A 22260-nucleotide genomic window follows, 5' to 3' on the forward strand; every position below is an offset into this window, starting at 1 on the left:
TGGAGTTAGTGGTGGAAAAAGAGTGGCTAGTGGAGTTGGTGGTGGACAAGGTGTGGCTAGTGGAGTTGGTGGTGGAAAAAAGAGTGGCTAGTGGAGTTGGTGGTGGAAAGGTGTGGCTAGTGGAGTTGGTGGTGGAAAAGGAGTGGCTAGTTGAGAAAAGTTTAAGTTGTGGGCTAGGTTTTTTATTTTGATTTGGGCTTAGAATTTGGGCCATTGAGGTTTTGATGTAAATTGGGCTTTGGGTAGTTAAGATTTTGGGTTTTGGGTTTAATTTTGGTGGGTTAGGTAAGGTTAAATTGGGTTTTGATGTAAATGGGCTAAAATTGGCCTACAACAGCTGCCCCTCTTTGCTTATTATCGTGCAACGAGAATAGAGCAAAGATATAAAGAAAGGCCAATTTTGCCCGGTCTTGCTAAGTATGGACTTCTTTGGTGCTCTTCTCATCCAGGTAGTCTCTTTCCAGTCCATCGCATCTTGTAGCTTTGGTTCAATCCACTGCAAATTCGGAGATATGCCTTGTAGCTTCAATCTGTTCCAATGTAATTCAGTATGCTCTTCTATTGCTTCAGTGAGATAAGGTTTTGGGTTTTCTCTTCTGCCACTTTAGAAAGGCAAGATATGATATCCTCGATTAACTCCACTGCAACTTCAGGGAGACAAAATATGGTGTCTTCAATCAGCTCTAATAGTGATTCTTTACTCGGCATGTGATCCTGAGCTCAACTCATTTCTCGCAATATGAATTGACTCTGTAAAACTAGACATTAAAAACAGAAATTGAAAATAGCTCAGCACGTGAGCCAAGGCTCAACTCACCTCTCGCAAAAGTAGATTTTGAAAATACCTCGACATGTGAACCCAAGGCTCAACTCACATCTCGCAATATGAGTTGATTTTTGAAAAACAGAAATTTAAAAATACCTCAGCGTGTCCTGAGGCTCAACTCACCTCTCGCAATTTGAGTTGATTTTTTTTTAACAACAGAAATTGAAATTACCTCAGCGTGTCCTGAGGCTCAACTCACCTCTAGCAATATGAGTTGATTTTTTTTTACGAACAGAAATTGAAAAGACCTCAGCATGTGAGCCGAGGCTCAACTCACCTCTCGCAATATGAGTTAATTTTTGACAAACAGAAATTGAAATTACCTTAGCGTGTCCCGAGGCTCAACTCACCTCTCGCAATATGAGTCGATTTTTGAAAAACAGAAATTGAAAACCAGAAATTGAAAATACCTCAGCGTGTGAGCCAAGGCTCAACTCACCTCTTGCAATATGAGCTAATTTTTTATGAACATAAATTAAAACCACCTCAGCGTGTCCTGAGGCTCAACTCACCTCTCGCAATATGAGTTGATTTTTGACAAACAAAAATTGAAATTACCTCAGCGTCTTGAGGCTCAACTCACTTCTCGCAATATGAGTTGATTTTTTTTGAAACATAAATTAAAAAAACGAAAATTGAAAATACCTCAGCGTGTACTGAGGCTCAACTCACCTCTCGCAATATGAGTTGAAATTAAAACACAAAAATTGAAAATACCTCAGCGTGCCCCGAGGCTCAACTCACCTCTTGCAATATGAGCTGATTTTGAAAAAGTAGAAATTAAAAGGTTCAACCCAGCTCTCGCAATATGAGTTGATTCTTGACAAACAGAAATTGAAATTACCTCATCGTGTCCTGAGGCTCAACTCACCTCTCGCAATATGAATTGAAAAAAATACCACAGTGTGTAATCTGAAGCTCAACTCACCTCTCGCAATATGAGTTGATTTTTTTTAAAAAAACAGAAATTGAAAATACCTCAGCATGTGAACCGAGGCTCAACTCACCTCTCGCAATATAAGTTGATTTTTTTTTGAAAACAGAAATTGAAAATACCTCAACGTGTCTTGAGGCTCAACTCATTTCTCGCAATATAAGTTGAATTTTGAAAACAGAAATTGAAATTACCTCAGCGTGTCCTGAGGCTCAACTCACCTCTCGCAATATGAGTTGATTTTTTTTACGAACAGAAATTGAAGAACAGAAATTGAAAAGACCTCAGCATGTGAGCCGAGGCTCAACTCACCTCTCGCAATATGAGTTAATTTTTGACAAACAGAAATTGAAATTACCTCAGCGTGTCCCGAGGCTCAACTCACCTCTCGCAATATGAGTCGATTTTTGAAAAACAGAAATTGAAAACCAGAAATTGAAAATACCTCAGCGTGTGAGCCAAGGCTCAACTCACCTCTTGCAATATGAGCTAATTTTTGATGAACATAAATTAAAACCACCTCAGTATCCTGAGGCTCAACTCACCTCTCGCAATATGAGTTGATTTTTGACAAACAAAAATTGAAATTACCTCATCGTCTTGAGGCTCAACTCACTTCTCGCAATATGAGTTGATTTTTTTTGAAACATAAATTAAAAAAACGAAAATTGAAAATACCTCAGCGTGTCCTGAGGCTCAACTCACCTCTCGCAATATGAGTTGAAATTAAAACACAAAAATTGAAAATACCTCAGCGTGCCCCGAGGCTCAACTCACCTCTTGCAATATGAGCTGATTTTGAAAAACAAAAATTAAAAGGCTTAACTCACCTCTCGCAATATGAGTCAATTTAAAACATAAACTAAAAATACCTCGGCGTGCCCCAAGGCACAACTCACTTCTCGCAATATGAGTTGATTTTGAAAAAAAAATTAAAAATACCTCAACGTGTCTTGAGGCTCAACTCATCTCTCGCAATATGAGTTGATTTTCCTTGGAAAGCATGAATATTAAACATCAAAATACCAAAACCAGTCCTTTGGTAGAACTCGGGTATCTTTTCCTTTGATTCAGTGCGACTCTCATTCAAGATTTCTTGCTTTACTGGATTACCTGTATATGCCATGCATGATGTCATCATGATATGCACATGTTTGTCTTAAATGCCTTTATGCCTACATGATTATGCAGTGCTCCTTAAGCATATTGGTCGTATGTCATTTTCGCCATGATTGTTGAGGATCTGCGTTCATTGCTTTGATTCTCGACCTTCTCTTCAGGCCTCATACCTGTCTTCGAGCTTTACGAGTAATCGACGTTTCTCAGATATCACCCTTTTGCCCTTGGTTAAACTTTGTTCTTACTTTGAAGATCTTGCACTTATCGAATTCTTATCCGGGTAATGCTTGACATTTCTTTTGTTTAGAGTATGTCATTTCACTATTTATCATTAAATAAACACATAATGAGATGCATGAAAATGGTCAGGTAGGGATAAAAAGGATATCTCATATTCCTTTATTTCAAATGTGGCAAACAAAGAAAGTTAACCAATGAGAGTAAAAAAGTCAAAAAGAAAGAAAAGGTCGTATTCAACGGATACAAATGCTCTAGATATTCAACACATGAACTCTTCTACGTTCCTCAATCAATAATCTTTTCGAGCATGGCTTCTTGCGTAGAAAATTTCGAGCTTTCAGAAGTGCTTCAAATACTGTAGTCTCACTACTTGACCTATCGTTCGACCGCCAGGTTTGTTTCATTAGGACGCCCTCTCGGGTTTTCATCCTAATCTTTTTGTACTAATCAAGACGTCCTTTTCGGGTTTTCGCCCTGATCTTTTTTTTAAGATGCCCTTTTCGGGTTTTCATCTTAAGCATAATATTTCTTCACCGCATCTGAATTCACCGGATTCGGTAACTCCTTCCCATCCATCTCGGTAAGGATTAAAGCTCCTCCTGAGAATGTCTTTTTTACAACGTATGGTCCTTCCCAATTTGGTGCCCATTTTCCTCGCAGGTCTTTTTGTATTGGGAGAATCTTTCTCAGAACGAGTTCTCCTTCATGGAACTCTCTTGGTCGTACCTTCTTGTCATGGGCTGCGATCATTCTCTTTTGGTACATTTGCCCATGACAAATTGCCCTTAGACGTTTTTCTTCAATGAGGTTCAACTGATCATATCGAGCTCGAACCCATTCTGCTTCTTCTAACTTTGATTCCATCAATACTCGCAGAGAGGGGATCTCAACCTCGATAGGTAGCACAGCTTCCATTCCATAGACTAGAGAGAAAGGAGTTGCTCCCGTAGATGTTCGCACAGATGTGCGATATGCAAAAAAAGCAAATGGAAGTTTCTCGTGCCAATCTCTATATATCTCAGTCATTTTCCCAATGATCCTCTTAATGTTCTTGTTAGCTGCTTCAACAGCCCCGTTCATCTTTGGGCGATAGGGCGAGGAATTATGATGCTTTATTTGGAACTGCTCGCACACTTCTTTCATCATCTTATTGTTCAGATTCGTAGCATTATCTGAGATGATTCTTTCAGGCAAACCATATCGGCAAATGATTTCCTTTTCCAAAAACTTGCACACTGCAGTCTTCGTCACATTGGCAAACGAAGCGGCTTCAATCCATTTTGTGAAGTAATCGATAACCACAAAAATGAATCGATGTCCATTTGAAGCTTTTGGAGAAATTGGCCCTATAACATCCATGCCCCACATAGAAAAAGGCTACGGAGAAGTCATGACATGAAGGGGTGAATGGGCTACATGAATTTTATCGCCGTAGATTTGACATTTGTGGCATTTTCTGGCAAAATTGATGCAGTCACTTTCCATTGTCAGCCAATAATAACCGAGTCTCATGATCTTTCTGGCCATATTGAAACCATTGGCATGCGTTCCGCAAATTCCCTCATGGACCTCTTCAAGTATTTTTCTGGCTTCAACATCATCCACACATCTCAAAAGCATCTGATCCTTTCCTCTTTTATACAGGATATCCCCATCAAGAACAAATTCCGCTGCCATTCTTCTAATTGTTCTTTTATCGTTCTCATTCGCTTGTTCGGGATACCTTTGATTCTTGGTATATTCTAAGATATCATGGAACCAAGGCCGTCCGTCTACTTCTTTCTCAATGCTACAACAGTGTGCAGGGACCTCGTATATGCTCATTTTGAGGGGCATTATTTCTGCTTCTCTACTTGCTTTGAACATTGAAGCCAAAGTGGCTAGGGCATCAGCCAGTTGGTTCTCTTCTCGTGGGAAGTAATGAAAAGTTATTTCTTTGAATTCCTTGATCAATCCAGCCACTAAATCGCTGTACTTAATCAATTTTGAGTCCCTCACTTCCCATTCTCCACGGATTTGGTAAATCACTAGGGCTGAGTCCCCGTACACCTCCAAGATCTCGATGTTTCGTTCGATAGCTGCACGAAGCCCCATGATACAGGCCTCATATTCTGCGATATTATTGGTACAGAAGAAGTTCAGTCTTGCAGTGAACGGATAATGATTCCCGTCTGGTGATACCAGGATTGCTCCAATTCCATGCCCTAAAGCATTTGACGCACCATCAAAGCACATCTTCCATGACTTCTTTTTTGATGACTCGAATTCTATTTTTGTGATGCACATTAAGTCTTCGTCTGGGAAATCGAATCTTAAAGGCTCATATTCCTCTATCGTTCAAGTTGCTAAGAAGTCAGCTATTGCGCTCCCTTTTATCAACTTCTGACTTACATAGGCAATGTCATATTCCGAAAGGAGGATCTGCCATCGTGCCATTCTTCCTGATAGTGCCGGCGATTCCATCATGTATTTTATTGGGTCCAGCTTTGAAATTAACCATGTCGTGTGATACAACATATATTGTTTGAGTCTCCGAGCTACCCAAACCAGAGCGCAACAATATTTCTCAATGGACGAATATTTTGCCTCATATTCAGTGAACTTTTGCCTGAGGTAGTAAATCGCCTTTTCTTTTCTCCCTGACTCATCATGTTGCCCCAGTACGCAACCCATTGAGTTTTCAAACACGGTCAGGTACAAAATTAAGGGTTTTCTAGGGGTCGGTGGTACTAGCACAGGAGGATTAGACAGATACCGTTTTATCTTATCGAAGGCCACTTGGCACTCCTTGTTCCATTCTCCCGGGTTATGTTTTCGAAGGAGTCGAAAAATTGGGTCGCATTGGTTGGTAAGTTGAGCAATGAATCGAGCAATGTAATTCAACCTCCCTAAAAATCCCCTGACTTCCTTTTGTGTGCGCGGGGGAGGTAATTCTTGGATGGCTTTTATTTTATCTAGATCAACTTCGATACCTCTTTCACTGACAATGAAGCCTAGCAACTTTCCCGAGGTAGCCCCAAATGTACATTTGGCTGGATTAAGCTTTAGCTGAAACTTTCTCAGCCTTTCGAACAACTTCTTGAGGTTCACTACATGCTTTTCTTCCCCTCGGGATTTAGCAATCATATCGTCGACATAGACCTCTATTTCTTTATGCATCATATCATGGAATAACGTCACCATAGCCCTCTGATATGTTGCCCCTGCATTCTTTAACCCAAAAGGCATCACCTTGTAGCAGAATGTTCCCCACATCGTTATGAAGGTAGTTTTCTCCATATCTTCCGGGGCCATTTTGATCTGATTGTACCCTGAGAATCCATCCATGAAAGAAAACAATGAATGTTTTGCTGTGTTGTCCACCAACGTGTCAATATGTGGCAAGGGAAAATTATCTTTTGGGCTTGCTCGATTTAGGTCACGGTAATCCACGCACATTCGTACTTTGCCATCTTTCTTTGGTACGGGGACTATGTTAGCCACCCATTCTGGATATTTGGAGGCTTGTAGGAAGCCAGCATCAAATTGCTTCTTGACTTCCTCTTTTATTTTCAACAGCATTTCGGGTTTCATCCGTCTTAATTTTTGCTAGATGGGCTTGCATTCTGGCTTTAATGGGAGCTTATGGACCACTAAATCTTCATCTAGCCCTGGCATATCCTGGTATGACCATGCGAAAACATCTTTGTATTCGCGGTATTCGCGGAGTAAAATGATCAAACTGTGTCTGGTACTCTCTAAAATAGAAGTCCCAATCTTCACTTCTTGTTTCCTCTCTTCAGTGCCCAAATTTATTGTTTCCACAGATTCTTCATGAGGCAAAATATGTTTATTCTCTTGTTCCACCATTCTTAAAAATTTAGGAGACGAGACATAATCTTCAGCATTTTCTTCGGCTTCAAATTCTCCTAAGCAAACAGCCTTCTCAAAATCAATTTCAAGATTCGTAACGGGCTTATTCATGTCGTCAATATCTGAGCACTCTGAAGGCTTATAAACTACAAGAAGATCCTCGGCAGTCTAATTGTTCAACATGAAACCCGGGGGACAATGGCGTATCCTTGAGACGTCTTTACTTGCGTTAGCTTCTTTGTCAATGACATTTATACTGACATTTTGAAGACCCCTTTCAATTAATAACAGCGTGCTTTGTATATTATCTTGTCTGGGGTATATTATTCCTGTAGATGTAAATGTTTTTGACAAAGGAGGGTACGTTATGGGCTCCCATTCTATTTCTCGGCCCAAAGTTCTTGCGATCCTTCTCTCCTGATCCTTCTTCCACTGTTTTCTTCTTTGGCGCATGTCCGGCTGGAACCCCAAACCGTATCGAGCCTTGTGGTGCACTGGCTTTAGGGCCCTGGCTATTCCTTGCAGGTACCTTCCCAAACCTTTCCTTGCTCGGGCTCCCTTTCCTACAGTCAACTTGACACCCATCTTGGTATTTCTCGACAGTTTTGGCTCGGGAATTCTGTTTCCCTCTACGACAAATGTGGCATTGACAAATTCAAGAGATCGGAAGGAACATTCCATAACATCTTTACTCACTTCAATATATGGTGCGTCGGCAGAAATAGATGCTACAATGTCTTCTTCTCCCTCGAAAGTGACCAAACAGCCATCCATGATGAATTTCACCTTTTGATGAAGGGATGATGGGACCGCTCCAGCAAAATGAATCCAAGGTCTTCCCAAGAGACAATTGTATGATGGTGTAATGTCCATGACTTGAAACTCAACATCGTATATGTAGGGACCCACTTCTAAAGGGATCTCAATTTTTCTCATAACTTCTCGTCTTGTTCCATCGAATGCCCTTACTGTAGAATGGCAAGGCCTTAGATAGGACAAATCCATTGGAATCTTGGAAAGTGTGGCTAAAGGCATGACATTGAGTACCGATCCATTGTCGATGAGCACATTCGGTATTATATAGCCCTTACAACGGGTTGTGATATGCAATGTTTTCACTGAGCTTTTACCATTGGGTGGTATTTCATCATCATTAAAAGAAATAAAATTATCAACATTCAGTTTTTTCACCCACCTATCTAGTTTTTCAACGGATACATTGTTTGCCACATAAGCTTGATTTAACACTTTCAGTAGAGCGTTCCGGTGTGGCTCTGAATTCAACAGCAAAGATAATACCGAGATTCGCGCTGACTGCTTACTCAATTGTTCTACCACGTTGTACTCACTGTGCTTGATAAATTTTAAGAACTCCTGTGCTTCCTCCTCGTCCACAGGCTTTTTAGCTTCTTGTTCAGGCACAGTTTCATGCTCCTCTTCGGTCACATGCATCGGTGCTTTTCCTTTCTGTTTCAAGTCACTGTTATTTACTGATTCGACCTCTTTTGAATAACATCTTCCGCTACGAGTGAAATGACCTACTTCCCCAACGCTTCCAGTCATGGCTTTGGGTTTTTCATCTTCAGGTGTGACGATATTAACGTCATATTTTCATGGTACTGCTTTATTGTCCTTATAGGGGAAAGGAGATGGTACCTCGATTATCACTTTTGGTTTCACTGGTTCCTTCTTCGCGTCATAATAAATTATTAACGGTCGGTCGGCGCTATACGGACAACCTGAGATTGATTGTCGGAGGTACATACTTCTTTCTCATTGGCCTTTTCGCCTTTATAAAAAATCCCAATCTCCTTATTGTCCATCATATTTTGCAGTAATCTCCTGAACTCTTTGCAGGATTGAATGTCGTGCCCCTCAATACTATGGAATTCGCAAAAACTTGGATCTTTTGTATTCCTTCCCTCGAATACTCTGTTAAGATGACAAAGCGAACCCTTTTCAACTAGCACCTCCAAGATTTTCTACAGAGGTGTTCTTATTTTAGAAACTCGTCTTCTACTTTGTCGTTTGTCCTCCTCTCCTACTGCGCTCACATTCCTTTCGGCGTGGTTTGGGAATGGGTTCTCGGATGTACCGCCAGTGCTATCAAATCGCAGAATACCCGCATCGATAAGTCCTTGAACTCTCCTTTTGAAGGCCAGGCAGTTTTCCGTAGAGTGCCCCTGGTTTCCCGCATGGTATGCACAACTAGCGTTTGGGTCGTACCATTTCGGGTATGGGGGCCTCAATGGTACCATATAATGCGGGGATATCAATTGCTTCTCCAAAAATTTTGGGTACAGTTCCCCATATGACACAGGAATAGGGGTAAATTATGGTCTCTCAGAATTGGGTTTTGCTGGCCTCTGCTCGTTTTTGGGTTGACCTTGGACGGGTATTGTATTTTATGGGAATGTGGCGGTTGGTCTCGAGTTACTTGTGGCGCAAACGGGGTAAGAAGAGTAAGGAGGCGGTGTTTGGTAGTAAGGGGTTTGAGGAGGGTAATAGAAATTCGGAGGTGGATAATTTTGAGGTCGGGGTTGGTTTGGATATGGGTTAGGGGCATAACGGCTTCCCATTCTCACCATGTGGGCTTCTGGTTCTTTCTTCTTCGTGGGCGCTGCCCTTCTTGAACTTTCTTGACCTTCCATTCTACCGCTCTTGACGGCATTCTCAATGAGCTCACCAGATATTACAATATCCGCAAACTCTTTCGTGGCACTTCCCACTAATTTGTCATAAAATGGCTCATTTAAGGTGTTGATAAAGAGAACGGTTATCTCCGTTTTTGTTAGTGGGGGTTCCACTTGGGCCGAGACTTCTCTCCATCTCTGCACATACTGTCTGAAGGTTTCTGATGGCTTTTTCTCCATCATTTTCAAGGTCATCCAGTCTGGCACCATATCCAACACATGCTTGTACTGCTCGCAAAATGCTGACGCCAAGTCCTTCCAGGATCGAATCTTTTCTCTACTGAGTTGGTTGTACCACCGAAGAGCTGACCCTGTTAGACTATCTTGAAAGCAATGTATAAGTAGCTTATCCTTGTTCACATAACCGGTCATTTTTCGACAGAACATGATGAGATGTGCTTTTGGGCACCTTGTCCCATCATACTTTTCAAAATCAGGCGCCTTGAATTTCGGAGGCAAGATTAGATCAGGTACCAAATTGAGTTCTTTGGCACCTAGTGCGGAGAAGACTTCAGTGCCTTCTATTGCTTTGAGTCTTTCCTCTAGACTTCTATATTTTGCATCATGATTATCCAATTTCAACTTGGCTACCTCTGCTGGGTTGTCCAGATCTGGAACTAGTGGATCAGCAGGGCTTGCCCCTAGGTTCAACACGAATATTCCTTGCCCCAGATTAGTGGGTGAAGCAGGTGGCATAGGTCGTTGTTCCAAGACTGTGGGTTCCCCTTAAGTATACCCTCTTTGTGTTGTATATGCGAGTGGTGGAGTGAATCCCGGGGGATAGAGTGGATCCTGATCGTGGTGAATTCTTAACTGAGGTTCCATAACATCGGGGTTCTGCACGGGTCCTTTTCCTTTGACCAAAGTTGTCATCATCTCCATCATTTTGGCCATCTGATCTCTTTGCTCGAGTAATTCCTCTCGAGATCTCACCATTAGGTCTCTCGTTTCTTGTTGCGATATGGCCAGTTGCTCTTATAATTCCTTTTGAGCCCTTTCCATCCTTTCAATTCTCTCATTGAATTCAGCCTCCATTACTCTATCTTGTCGGCGCGTTTTATACGGATGACGTGGTTCCAGTCTTGTGGTATTACAACTACGAATTATATATTTTATCTTCATTGACCGAGTATCGGATATGCAATGTATGAATGAATGCATGAATGAATGCATGAATGAATGCATGAATGTCAAATGAATGTCAGTCATGAATGAATATGCAAAAATTTGGTGTTAATTTCAAGATAGCCCCTATTTAGGCATTTCCTTAATCAAAGGAGTATTACACAATGTTTCGGTCACTCGTATAATTGGCTCCTCCATTAGAAACCCGTTTTTGGCAACTAATCTCTAATCAACACCTTCCTAACAAGATGCCTTCGATGCATGATGAAAAATAAAAATACAGACAAACGACCTTGGTTAGCGCAACACATATAAACAGAGAAAAACTGTGGAAAATCTAACAAATTAAGCTACTTGGTCCAGTGGACTCGATTCCCTTGCTTAAAAAGCACAAATGTAAAAGAAATAGAAGGTAAGATATGCTTTTCCCGTGTACTTATTTCGGTGACTACTAAACGAGCGGAGGTTCGGCATGGCTCTAGTTGGGTGGCTCGTATGGTTCACTATATGCGGTTTTGGTTCTAGACAGGTACTCGAATTGCTCGTACTATCATCTGCTAAGATTAGCACGAAGCCTCAGTCATAACCCATCACAGGCTCACGAGTTCAATTCGAGGGATTACATTTACTTATGCCTATGCGGAGGGACAAGTTAACTCACGAAAGCATAAGTCATATGTAACCCGAAAGTATTCACTAGCCTGTACGGAGGGACGAGTTAACTCACGAAGGCATAGCGTTTACTTTCACTTAAACGGACAGAGCCCGGGTAGAGAGCTTATGTTATGCAAAATGCAAGTGCACGGTGTGTGGGAGAAACTTGCAATCCTTCCATTTATTTTAAAACTACAAAACTAAAACGAAAGATAAAACAAATTAGGAGATACGTATGTATGATTTTTTCGAAAACAAAACTTAAGGATCATGATTAAATATTAATTTGAACACGGAAATTTGAAAATTTTGACAACACGCGTTTAATTCAACTCGACTCTCAAAAATGGAGGTCCCCAGTGGAGTCGCCAGCTGTAGCGACGTAAAAATTTTAGCTTAGCTTGGTCGCTAATTGTGGCGATTTATTGAAAAAAAGTTTGAAATTTAACGTTTGATTTTTGAAATAAACAGGGAGTCGCCACCGATCCTTTTTCCTAGGTGTGATCGGACACCTATTAGATCTCTTATTAAAACAAATAAAAGGCTAAGTTTAGGTCTACGTTAAAATCCAGAGAAAATTTAGGGTTCGGGAGTCGGTTACGCACGAGGAAGGTATTGGCACCCTCGCGACGCCCAAAATTGGTATCTTATTAAACACATGTTGTCTTGATTTTCAAAAATACGAATTCAATTTGACATTTAAGTGTGATCCGATTGAAGGAAATGAGAAGTTGCAAGTTTTTTTATTTTTTAGAAGGACGTCCCGTTTTTAACACGAGCTGATTAATTTCACCCAACATAGCGATGAAATCAATGACTTAATGTTAAAATCGGTACATTGCCTTATTCTTAAAATTAAAATGTAAAAAGTTTTTAAAATGATAGTAAAAAAAAATCCAAGAATATTATTATCAAAAAAATGCGAATAATGATGTGAATAATAAAATATATAAAATATAAAATATTAAAATATCAAAATATTAGAATAATAATAATTAATATTGACAAATAAAAAATAAAATAGAAATAAAAAAATGTACATAATATATATATTAGAAATAATAATGATGTTTAAAAATCAATACTATTAATAATACTACATCAATATGTACATATATAAAAAAAATACGTGATAATATTAAAAATATGTACATAATATAGTGTTAAAAATACATACATAATATAGTTAAGATATATACATAAGATAACATGTAAATATATATATAAATAATATAATATTAAAGATATATACATAAAATAGTATAAAATATATATATACGTAATATAGAATTTAAAATATACCTAATATATTAAAAGAATATATATAATATAATATTAAGAAATATAATAATAACAAAAAAAAGGAGAGAGAGGGAGAGGGTGGATGATTTTCGGCCACAAGGTCGGCCATCGTCCGGTCACCGGACCGCCGCCGGCGCCACCGTACGCGGCAGCCGGACCTCAAAAAAACTTTTTCGGTAAAAATGGGTAAGCTTCCTCCTTTTATTTTTTATTTTTACTTTCGTATAAAAGAAACAAAATAAGATTGAAAGGAAAACAATAAGTAAACAAAGAACTTAAAATGAGAATAGACAAAGAAACCTCTTTTGCTTTGATCTTTGATTAATCTTCAAAAAAACTAGCTTTTCCAAAAACTAGCCTTCACAATAACTCTTCTCCTTAATTACTTTAAAAAGAAACCTCTCCAAAAATCCTTTACAATAACTTTCTCTCCCAAAAACTCTCCAAAAAACCCCCCCTAAAACTCTCCAAAAAAATCCCCTCCATATACAAAATATGAGAAGGCTTATATAGCCATTTACAAAATATTTTTTTATTGTTTATGTCTTCATTTGTAGGTACAAGTGGTGGTGGAGAAGGTGTGGCTAGTGGAGTTAGTGGTGGAAAAAGAGTGGCTAGTGGAGTTGGTGGTGGAAAAAAGAGTGGCTAGTGGAGTTGATGGTGGAAAAGGTGTGGCTAGTGGAGTTGGTGGTGGAAAAGGAGTGGCTAGTTGAGAAAAGTTTAAGTTATGGGCTAGGTTTTTTATTTTGATTTGGGCTTAGAATTTGGGCCATTGGGGTTTTGATGTAAATTGGGCTTTGGGTAGTTAAGATTTTGGGTTTTGGGTTTAATTTTGGTGGGTTAGGTAAGGCTAAATTGAGTTTTGATGTAAATGGGCTAAAATTGGCCTACAACAGGCTGAAATGGAAATTTCTTTATTCAGGTTATTTAAAATTTTTAAAATTTAGAATTAGTAAAGGTAGAATTGTACTTTGACCCTTAAAAATGATAAAAATATGATTTAATCTTTTAAAACTTATAAGATATAAGCTATTAAAATAGTGAAGTTATATTTTTACTATCGTTAAAATGTTTCATTTAATTTCAACTCCCTTAAGAAAATTTTCTAACTTTGCCCTTGATTCTTGACCTCTCAAAGTAAAAATTGTTTGTTTAATCTCCTCTAAAATAGTTGAATTATAAATTAATATATGATAAAATTATACTTTGATCCTAAAAAATGAAAAAAAAATAATTCTTTCTAGTCTCTTAAAAATAATGAAATTATAAATTAATAAATGATAAAATTATATTTTAGCTTCTCAAAAATTTATAATTAAATTTCGACCTCCTCTAAAAAAATTTCTAAATTCCTTTGATAAGATAGAGCAATCCCTACAATTTGAACCCACAATGTGAACAAATCATTGCCATGCACAAGTAGGAATCCCTGCAACTTGCGGCTTTGAGCAAAAAATCTGAGCTGTAGGGTGAAGACTCATAACCAATAAACCAAATGTTGGAGTTCAATGAGATATTTATATAATATAATTATTATGATTTTTTAATTTTTATATTATAAATTTTTTATTATTTATTAATAGTATTAAACTCGAATTCAACTCGATTAATAGCTCAAGCTCGACTCGATAATTATTGAATCAAGTTTAAATTTTCTTCGAGTCGAACTCAAGTAGCTTGCAAATCTTAGTGTCTTATTTATACTCCTATTTCAAATTCTCCAATTCTCCCAAAAACACTTTTTTTTTGTGTGTGTCTGAAAATGGAGAACCAAGCTTTTAGAAAAAGTACATTGCCGACTACGGTATCAATATGGTAAAATATTTCAAAATTTAATATTATTCTTGTGATTTTTCTTAATAGCAAGATGATCGAGTTGTTTATGTTAGGCACAATTTAAAATTTTTGAAGACGTATGAAAGTACAGCAAAATGTTTGAAGAATGTTGATTTATATGTGACATCTACAATGACAAAATTCAATGGCATTTCGAAATTGCTTGCTACATTCTTAGAAAGATGGAAGCTAGAAATGTACGCATTTCATTTTTCATGCGGGAAGCGACTATTACACTCAAATAAATCGCTTTAATAATTAACCTTTCAATCAGTGGGCACAAGGTAATTAAACTTAGTAACATCAATCTGCAATAAGAGTGTTATTGGTTGTTGGATGCCGTGTCGTTTAAGATGAGGCTGGAGAAAATTAAACAAGGTTCACGTGAAGTACTTATAATTAGAGAAACTTATCACACCAATTCAATTTGGATTCAATCTGACTTAATTTATCGACACTTAAAATCAAATTTGTGACCCAAAATTTTCTTCAATTTTCCTCCCTAACCTTCAAAATATTTTATAATATTTTAATAAATAAAACCCTTTGTGGCTAATTGCTGGTAATTTGATACCATGACCACCTCTATACTCCTTGAGTGGATAATTGATACCAAAGTCCAAAAGAGAAAACTAAAATATATATTTTTTAACTTGGGTAAATGTAACATTTTGTAGTTGAATTTAATTTTAAGGTTTAATTTGATACTTAAATCAAACGATATCATATGTCTCAAAGAATGTTTAATATGTGGGCTCTAGTAAAAAAAATCTTAAAACAAATAAAAAATTTAAGTATCAAATTGGTAAAATAAACCTTAAGTATGGAATTGAAAAAAAAATTATCACACAAATAAAAGAGGGTCAAATTGAATTACACAAATAAAAAAGCTATTACTGTAAAGAAAGATTGATAAAGTATTTATTTACTAAAATATGTTCAAAAGAAAGCTTGATAGTATCTACATTCGGATCATGTAAAAAACAAAACATATAAATAAAAATCAATACATAAAAAGATATTGATTTGAATTTCATAAATTATTAATATCATTATTATTACATAAAAACTTCAATATATTTAATTTTTTAAACAAGTATAATTAAATAAAAATTAAAATACTCAAATCACATGATCATTAGGCCAACAAATGGAGTAGAAAAACTATAAGTAAAACTTACAGAAAAGATATAATAAAAATGGCAAGAGAAATTAATATATTGTTTTAATGAGATGGCGGCGTTGGCAAAGGCGGTATGCTTTGTTCGTTCTTGAAGAAATTCTCAGGGTCTATCTTGGCTTTCACACTCGCCAGCCTCATCAAATTGTTCCTGAAATACTTTGCTCCGTATTCCTTCGCAACCTCAAAATCCGTGCCGCTTTCGTTGCTACCGACGTCGAGGTCTCGGTAATTGAAAAACGCTTCCCTCGGGTTGCTCGACGCATACGGCGCCATCACATTGTACAACCTCCTTGACATCTCCACATAACGCCCTGTGGCGTTGATCCCTCCGTCGGACTCGGACCATTGGATCCCGTACTGTGCCTTGAAGAGGTTCCCTCTGCGGTGCGCAAAGGCTGTCTCCGACTCCGATATCTCCTCCATTCGCCCACCGTAAGGATTAAATTGCACGAATATGTCTTCAATGTCCATCAACACTTGCCATAAGGTCTCTAACCCTTGTTTGGGAATCACTGCTTTGTAGTAATCGGACTTGGTCTTGTAAAACACTCGGTCTACTTGAACTCTATTAAGCAACACATCAATGGAGGTTCCATTGGGGAAACCCGCCCAATTTAAGGCCGATTCGACCCAACTCATCTCCGAACAATCATTTCTGGTCAAACCCAATTCAGGGAATCTTACGTTCATTAATCGTAAAAGCCCATCAGCTTGTCCCAGAAAATGGCCGATGAATGAAACCGTAACAGTTTTATTGTTGCCGCCATTGTTGATAGGCACAAGCTGGAGTCTAATGAAGAGATCTTTGGGCAGTTTAGGGGCAACTTGTTGCCAACGATAAGCCAGCTCCGTTGCGCCTTGTTCCAAGGTCCTTTGCACGGTGAAAATAGTGACCCTAGGTGGGACACGAACCAGCTTGATCCGCCATGAAAGGATGATACCGAAGCTAGTAGTTCCACCGCCTCTGATAGCCCAAAACACGTCTTCCCCCATTGATTTACGGTCAAGGATTCGACCATTAGCGTCGATCAATTGTGCATCAATGACATTATCAATGGAAAGCCCGTATTTTCTCATTAAAAATCCATACCCACCTCCACTGAAGTGTCCACCAATGCCTAGAGTGGTACATACACCAGATGGGAATCCATGGACATCGCTTTTCTGGGCTATACTATAATAAAGTTCGCCGGTAGTAGCTCCGGCTTGAACCCATGCCGTCTCGGTTTTCATGTCGATATCTATAGACTTAAGGTTGAACATATCGAGGATAACAAACGGGACGTCGGAAATATACGAAAGTCCCTCGTAATCATGTCCGCCACTTCGAATCCTTAGTTGAAAACCATGACGCTTAGCGCAAATGACCGCAGCTTGTGCATGGGATGGATGTAGAGCGGTGATAATAGCCACCGGCCTTGAAGTCGCAGATAATAAGATTCGAAGATTGTTAGCACGTAATTGATAAGTAGATTGGAAAGATGCATTGTTGGGAGTCAATATAGCGCCAGCAATCGAGACAGTATGGTCGGAATGTTGAGGAAGGCATTGAAGAAAAGCATCGAAATCGACCGGATTGTAAGATGCCGCGGATGAAATAGAGAACAAAACGAAAATCGAAACTATGAAACAGGTGTAGCTTGAAGCTTTCATTTTGGAAATAATGTGAAGAGATATGGTAATGGTGCATTGTTGTTATGGTATATATAATGGTGAAGGTGTGGCATTTGGATCAAATTGGAAAGCTTATCTAAATGTGTGAAAGGTTTAGAAAGCATACGACTTATAAGTTAAAAGACTTTTCAACAACGAAATTCATTGTTTTATTCGAGGTTAAATTATTAAAGTAGTCACTTTTGTTTACTTAAGTTACGTTATCGTGTTGTAACATTTTAGTTACCGAACTGTTAATTGTTGTTAACGGTGTAATGGTAAGCTGATGTGACACATTAAATTATCATTTTAAACGAAAATTTTAGGTTAAATTATACAATTGGTTTCTATACTTTTTCATTTCAAGTAATTTAATTTTTTTTCTTTTATGTTCTTTTAACTTTTGTTTTTTTGTTTTTATTTTCCATTCTCTTATGCTTCTCCCCCTGTTTTCCTCTTCTCTCCATTTCTTTTAATGTAGTTTTTCTATATTTTCCATTTATTAAAACTAATCCTTATACTTTTATTTTTATTTTTTTGAACAATTTAATTTTTTTTCTTTTTATTTATTTATTTTCCTTTTAGTTTTTCTTTAAAACCAGTCTCATATTTTTCACTGCATAAACATAATCTTTACCTACCAAATAACCCAAGTTCTTTTTTCTTTCACATGTTTCCTAAATAAATTTCATACAAAACCGAATATTAATCATTCTTAATCAAATCTCGATTTGAATATAACCTAATTTTGAAACTAAAATTGGATCTGACTAATCAATATAAAAAGCTATATCCTTAATAATATCTAAACATAAATTTAATTCTTTATATTCAAAACAAAATTTTTTATTTTCAAATTTTTACAGAATCGTGTAGATTATTCATTTCCTTTTCTTTTCTTTTCTGACGAATAAAATTAAGCAAATGATAAAATTGATATAAACCTTCTTGGATATTCCCAAACAAGCTTGATTAGAGGCTGAGCATGGATGAATCGAAGAGAGAAAGGAAGCATGGACTCAAATTGATTTGGGTTAAGTTGAGGGTAGTTTCGTATGGTATTTGTTTTAGTCATTGAGAGTGTAGAGCTCTTTTGAAAAATCCATGAAACAACGTTGTTTCGAGAGGATGAGAATGTTGTAGGTAAGATATATAAGGTGATTGTGGGGGTTGGTTAGGAGGTTGAGAGAACAAGCTTAGGAAACTTTTTTTAGGGTGGACTGCCATAAGTCATGATTGGCGGGGTCTTCAAGTGAAGCGAGCTTGTAGGCTAAGTTATTGAGAGATCTAAATTGATTCGTTAAAGCGGTGATGGACGATGACGGTTTGTAATTGTGGGGTGAGAATATGCAAAACAAGTTTTATTTTGATTTCAGCTTTCGCATTTTCTTTTTTCATAAATATAAAAATGTTTTAAAAAATAGAAAATATAGAAAAACTACGTTAAAAGAAATGGATAAGGTAGGAAAATAGGGGGAGAAGCGGAAGAGAATGGACAATAAAAAAAAAGTTAAAAGAACATAATCGAAAAACAAATTTGCTCAAAATGAAAAAATATAGGGACCAATTGTTCAATTTAACCTAAAAGTTTTGCTTGAAATGATAATTTAACATGCCATGTGGGCTTACTGTTACACCGTTAACTGCAATTAACAGCTCAGTGACTAAAATGTTATAATACAAAAAAGTAAGTGACTATAACGTGACATTTCAAATATCAATAACTAAAATGTAACCCGAGACAAACAAAAATAACTATTTTAATGGTTTATCCTTATTAATATTTAATACAATATTTGTTTTCACCAAAATATGAAATATTCAATCATTCTTGAAATAGGGGAAGCTAGAAATATTTAAAAGATTTTTGTAGGTGCCGCCACGCTATGCCCCTGTCTTGGAATCAATTAAAAATTGCTATTACCCAACCTATGTTTGGTTCAACTTTTAATTAGATGGTTTAATTGAATTTTAAAAGGAAATTAAGATTATAAACTAAATTTTATAAAAATAGAATAGATGTATATACAAACATGATAAGATATTTAACTTTTTTTTTTTGGTACATACCCCTTTTATCAGGAGAGTACAATTTAAAAGTTAGGGTGTAGTACCTGAGGACTGGTAGAGGCCTGAGCTTTTTTTAAATGATTTTTTTATTTAGGTCTTTTATAATTTTTAAAATTTGAATTTAATAAAGATAAAATGATAAAAATTTGATTTAGCCTTTTAAAAATTATAAATATATAACCAATTAACAATGTGAAGTTGCATTTTTACTATCGTAAAGTTTGCAATTTAATTTCGGTCCGTCCTAAAAATAATTTCTACCTTTGCCCCTGATGCTTGACCTCTCAAAATAAAAAAATTGTCTGTTTAGTCTCCTCTAAAATAGTTGAATTATAAATTAATATATGATAAAATTATACTTTGATCCCAAAAAATAAAATAAAAAATTATTTTTAGTCTCTTAAAAATAATGAAATTGTAAATTAATAAGTGATAAAATTATTTTTTGGCCTCTCAAAAATTTATAATTAAATTTTAGCCTCTAAACGAATTTCTAGACCCTTGCCTTTGATAAGAAAGAGCAAACCATTATCTTCCACACACGTAAGAAGGCGATCCCTATGACTTGAACCCACAATGTGAACAAATCATTGCCATGCACAAATAGGAATCTTGCGACTTGAACGGACAATATGAGATGTAAGGTGAAGACTCATAACCAATAAACCAAATGTTGGAGTTCAATGAGATATTTATATAATATAATTATTAGGGTTTTTTAAATTTTATATTATAAAATTTTTATTATTTATTAATATTATTAAGCTCGAATTCAACTAAATTAATAGCTCTAGCTCGACTCAATAATTATTGAATCAAGTTTGAATTTTCTTAAGTCGAACTCAAGTAGTTTGCGAATCCTAATGTCTCATTTATACTCTTATTTCAAGTTCTCCAACTCTCCCAAAAACACTTTTTGTGTGTGTATGAAAATGACGAAACCCTTTCAGGAAGAGTACATTGCCATCTATCCTATAATAAAGTTTGCCGGTAGTAGCTCCTGCTTGAATTCACGCTGTCTCAGTCGACATATCGATGTCTATAGAGTTTTGGTTGAACATATCGAGGATAATAAACAAGACGTCAGAAGTTTACGAAAGTCCCTCGAAATCATGACCACCACTTCGAATCCTTAGTTGAAAATCATGTTGCTTGGCGCAAATGATAGCGGCTTGTGCATGAGATGAATGTAGAGCAATTATAATGGCAACCGATCTAGTAGTTGCTGATAATAAGGGTCGAAGATTGCTAGCACATAATTGGTATATATATTGAAAAGATGAATTGTTAGGGAGTTACTATTGCATCGCATTTATTGGACACGTTGCAGACACCTTAGACGAGAATCAATGAGCAATTGAAGAAGAGCCAAAACATGCCCGACGTTGGGACAAGGAGCGTCAGCTTGTTAGGACAACGCGACGGACAACGTCATGACGAGGCAAATGAGACATTGTGACATCACGATGTGTTCTCCTATTTGGCAACCGCATTTTATATTTCAAACAGAACTTCTTCTCTTAGTTAGATTCTGATTATTTCATGAATATTTTAGTATGATTAGAACTTTAATCTTAGCCTATTTAAAGGGGCTATCGTATCCTTATTTTGACAAGCCAATGAGCAATGACTTTTCTTTGAGGGTTGCATATGAGTTTTGGTGAAGTTTCGTGGTAACTATGGAGATAATTTTGTTTCCAAGTTAAGACTTTGTTTTCGGGGTTTAGGTTTTTATGTTTAGTACATTTAAGTTTATTTTCTTCATATTGTACTCTCATTTGTTTACTCATTTAGTGAAAAATCAAAGCATCCTTTACTCGTGGTTTTTATTTCTTTGAGGGCTTTCCACGTAAAATATTTGTGTTCATTCTTCTTTGTGTTTTCTGTTTTGTTGTTTATACGGGTCAAGTCCCAACATTTTGCTTTTAAACATTATGCGACAATGTTCTATTTATTTAAAATTTTCATTTTAAATTTAGCTACATAAGATTTGATGTGTCAATAGTTAAATTAATGGTTTTAATAACAAAATGACCTGATTTATACAATCTCGATCTTTTAAGGATGCAATTAGAATGTTTTGAAGTTTGGGACCAATTTAGAATGAAAGTTTGGGGATGTTTAGTACAATTAACCCTACATAAAATTAATTGATTTCAAGAAAATTCAAGAATTAATGTTAAAAAAAAAGAGAAAATTTAAAATTTTATATATTTTTTATTCTTTAAAAAAATAGATTTTTATAAAATTAAAATTTTATATTTGGGTCAAATAAAAAATTAATATATATGGAAGAACGTCGAATGAAGATTTTATTCAATTTAAGAACAATTTAAAAAAACAAAAATGAAATTTCTTTATTGAAAAGTCTTAGAAACAAGTTATAGAAAGGTGGCCCAATCATAATCTTATGAGTAACAAGTCACCCAAAATTCAGAAAATATCCAGGTTCGCTTAAAATCATCACCACAATAAGCTCTTGCAAACTCCTAATAAATATAGATTCACCAAAGCTAGAAAAGCACATAATAGAAACTATAGAGAGAAAAATAATGATCCCTATGGAAACGGATAGAAAATGGATCATGAACTTAGTGTCATTAATTACCACAAATACAACAAGCTTTGGGTCACCAAATCTTTTTCAATAATTCCTAATCTACTGTGGTCACTAACCTAACTATAAATACGATTAAGGCAAGTGCACCTATCGAACAATAGTATAGCTATGGCGAGTAGAGAATATGGTATCCATAAGGACTAAAAGTGCTAG

At 36.6% G+C, this 22260-nt stretch overlaps 1 protein-coding gene across 1 annotated transcript; it reads right to left on the reverse strand.

The window, feature by feature from the left end:
• Positions 1-15724: 15724 nt before the first annotated feature.
• LOC107930313 (berberine bridge enzyme-like 4) lies at positions 15725-17457 on the reverse strand. The gene has a single exon (XM_016861938.2). It carries the CDS (start codon positions 17415-17417, stop codon positions 15807-15809), a length of 1611 nt encoding a protein of 536 aa, XP_016717427.1. The 5' UTR covers positions 17418-17457; the 3' UTR covers positions 15725-15806.
• Positions 17458-22260: the final 4803 nt, after the last annotated feature.

This window comes from Gossypium hirsutum, chromosome D10, assembly GCF_007990345.1.
Source record: "Gossypium hirsutum isolate 1008001.06 chromosome D10, Gossypium_hirsutum_v2.1, whole genome shotgun sequence".
Classification (NCBI taxonomy): domain Eukaryota; kingdom Viridiplantae; phylum Streptophyta; class Magnoliopsida; order Malvales; family Malvaceae; genus Gossypium; species Gossypium hirsutum.

What these genes read in the sequence shown, in the direction of transcription:
- LOC107930313 (XM_016861938.2), bottom strand. Translation starts at nt 17,417, where the DNA reads ATGAAAGCTTCAAGCTACACCTGTTTCATAGTTTCGATTTTCGTTTTG.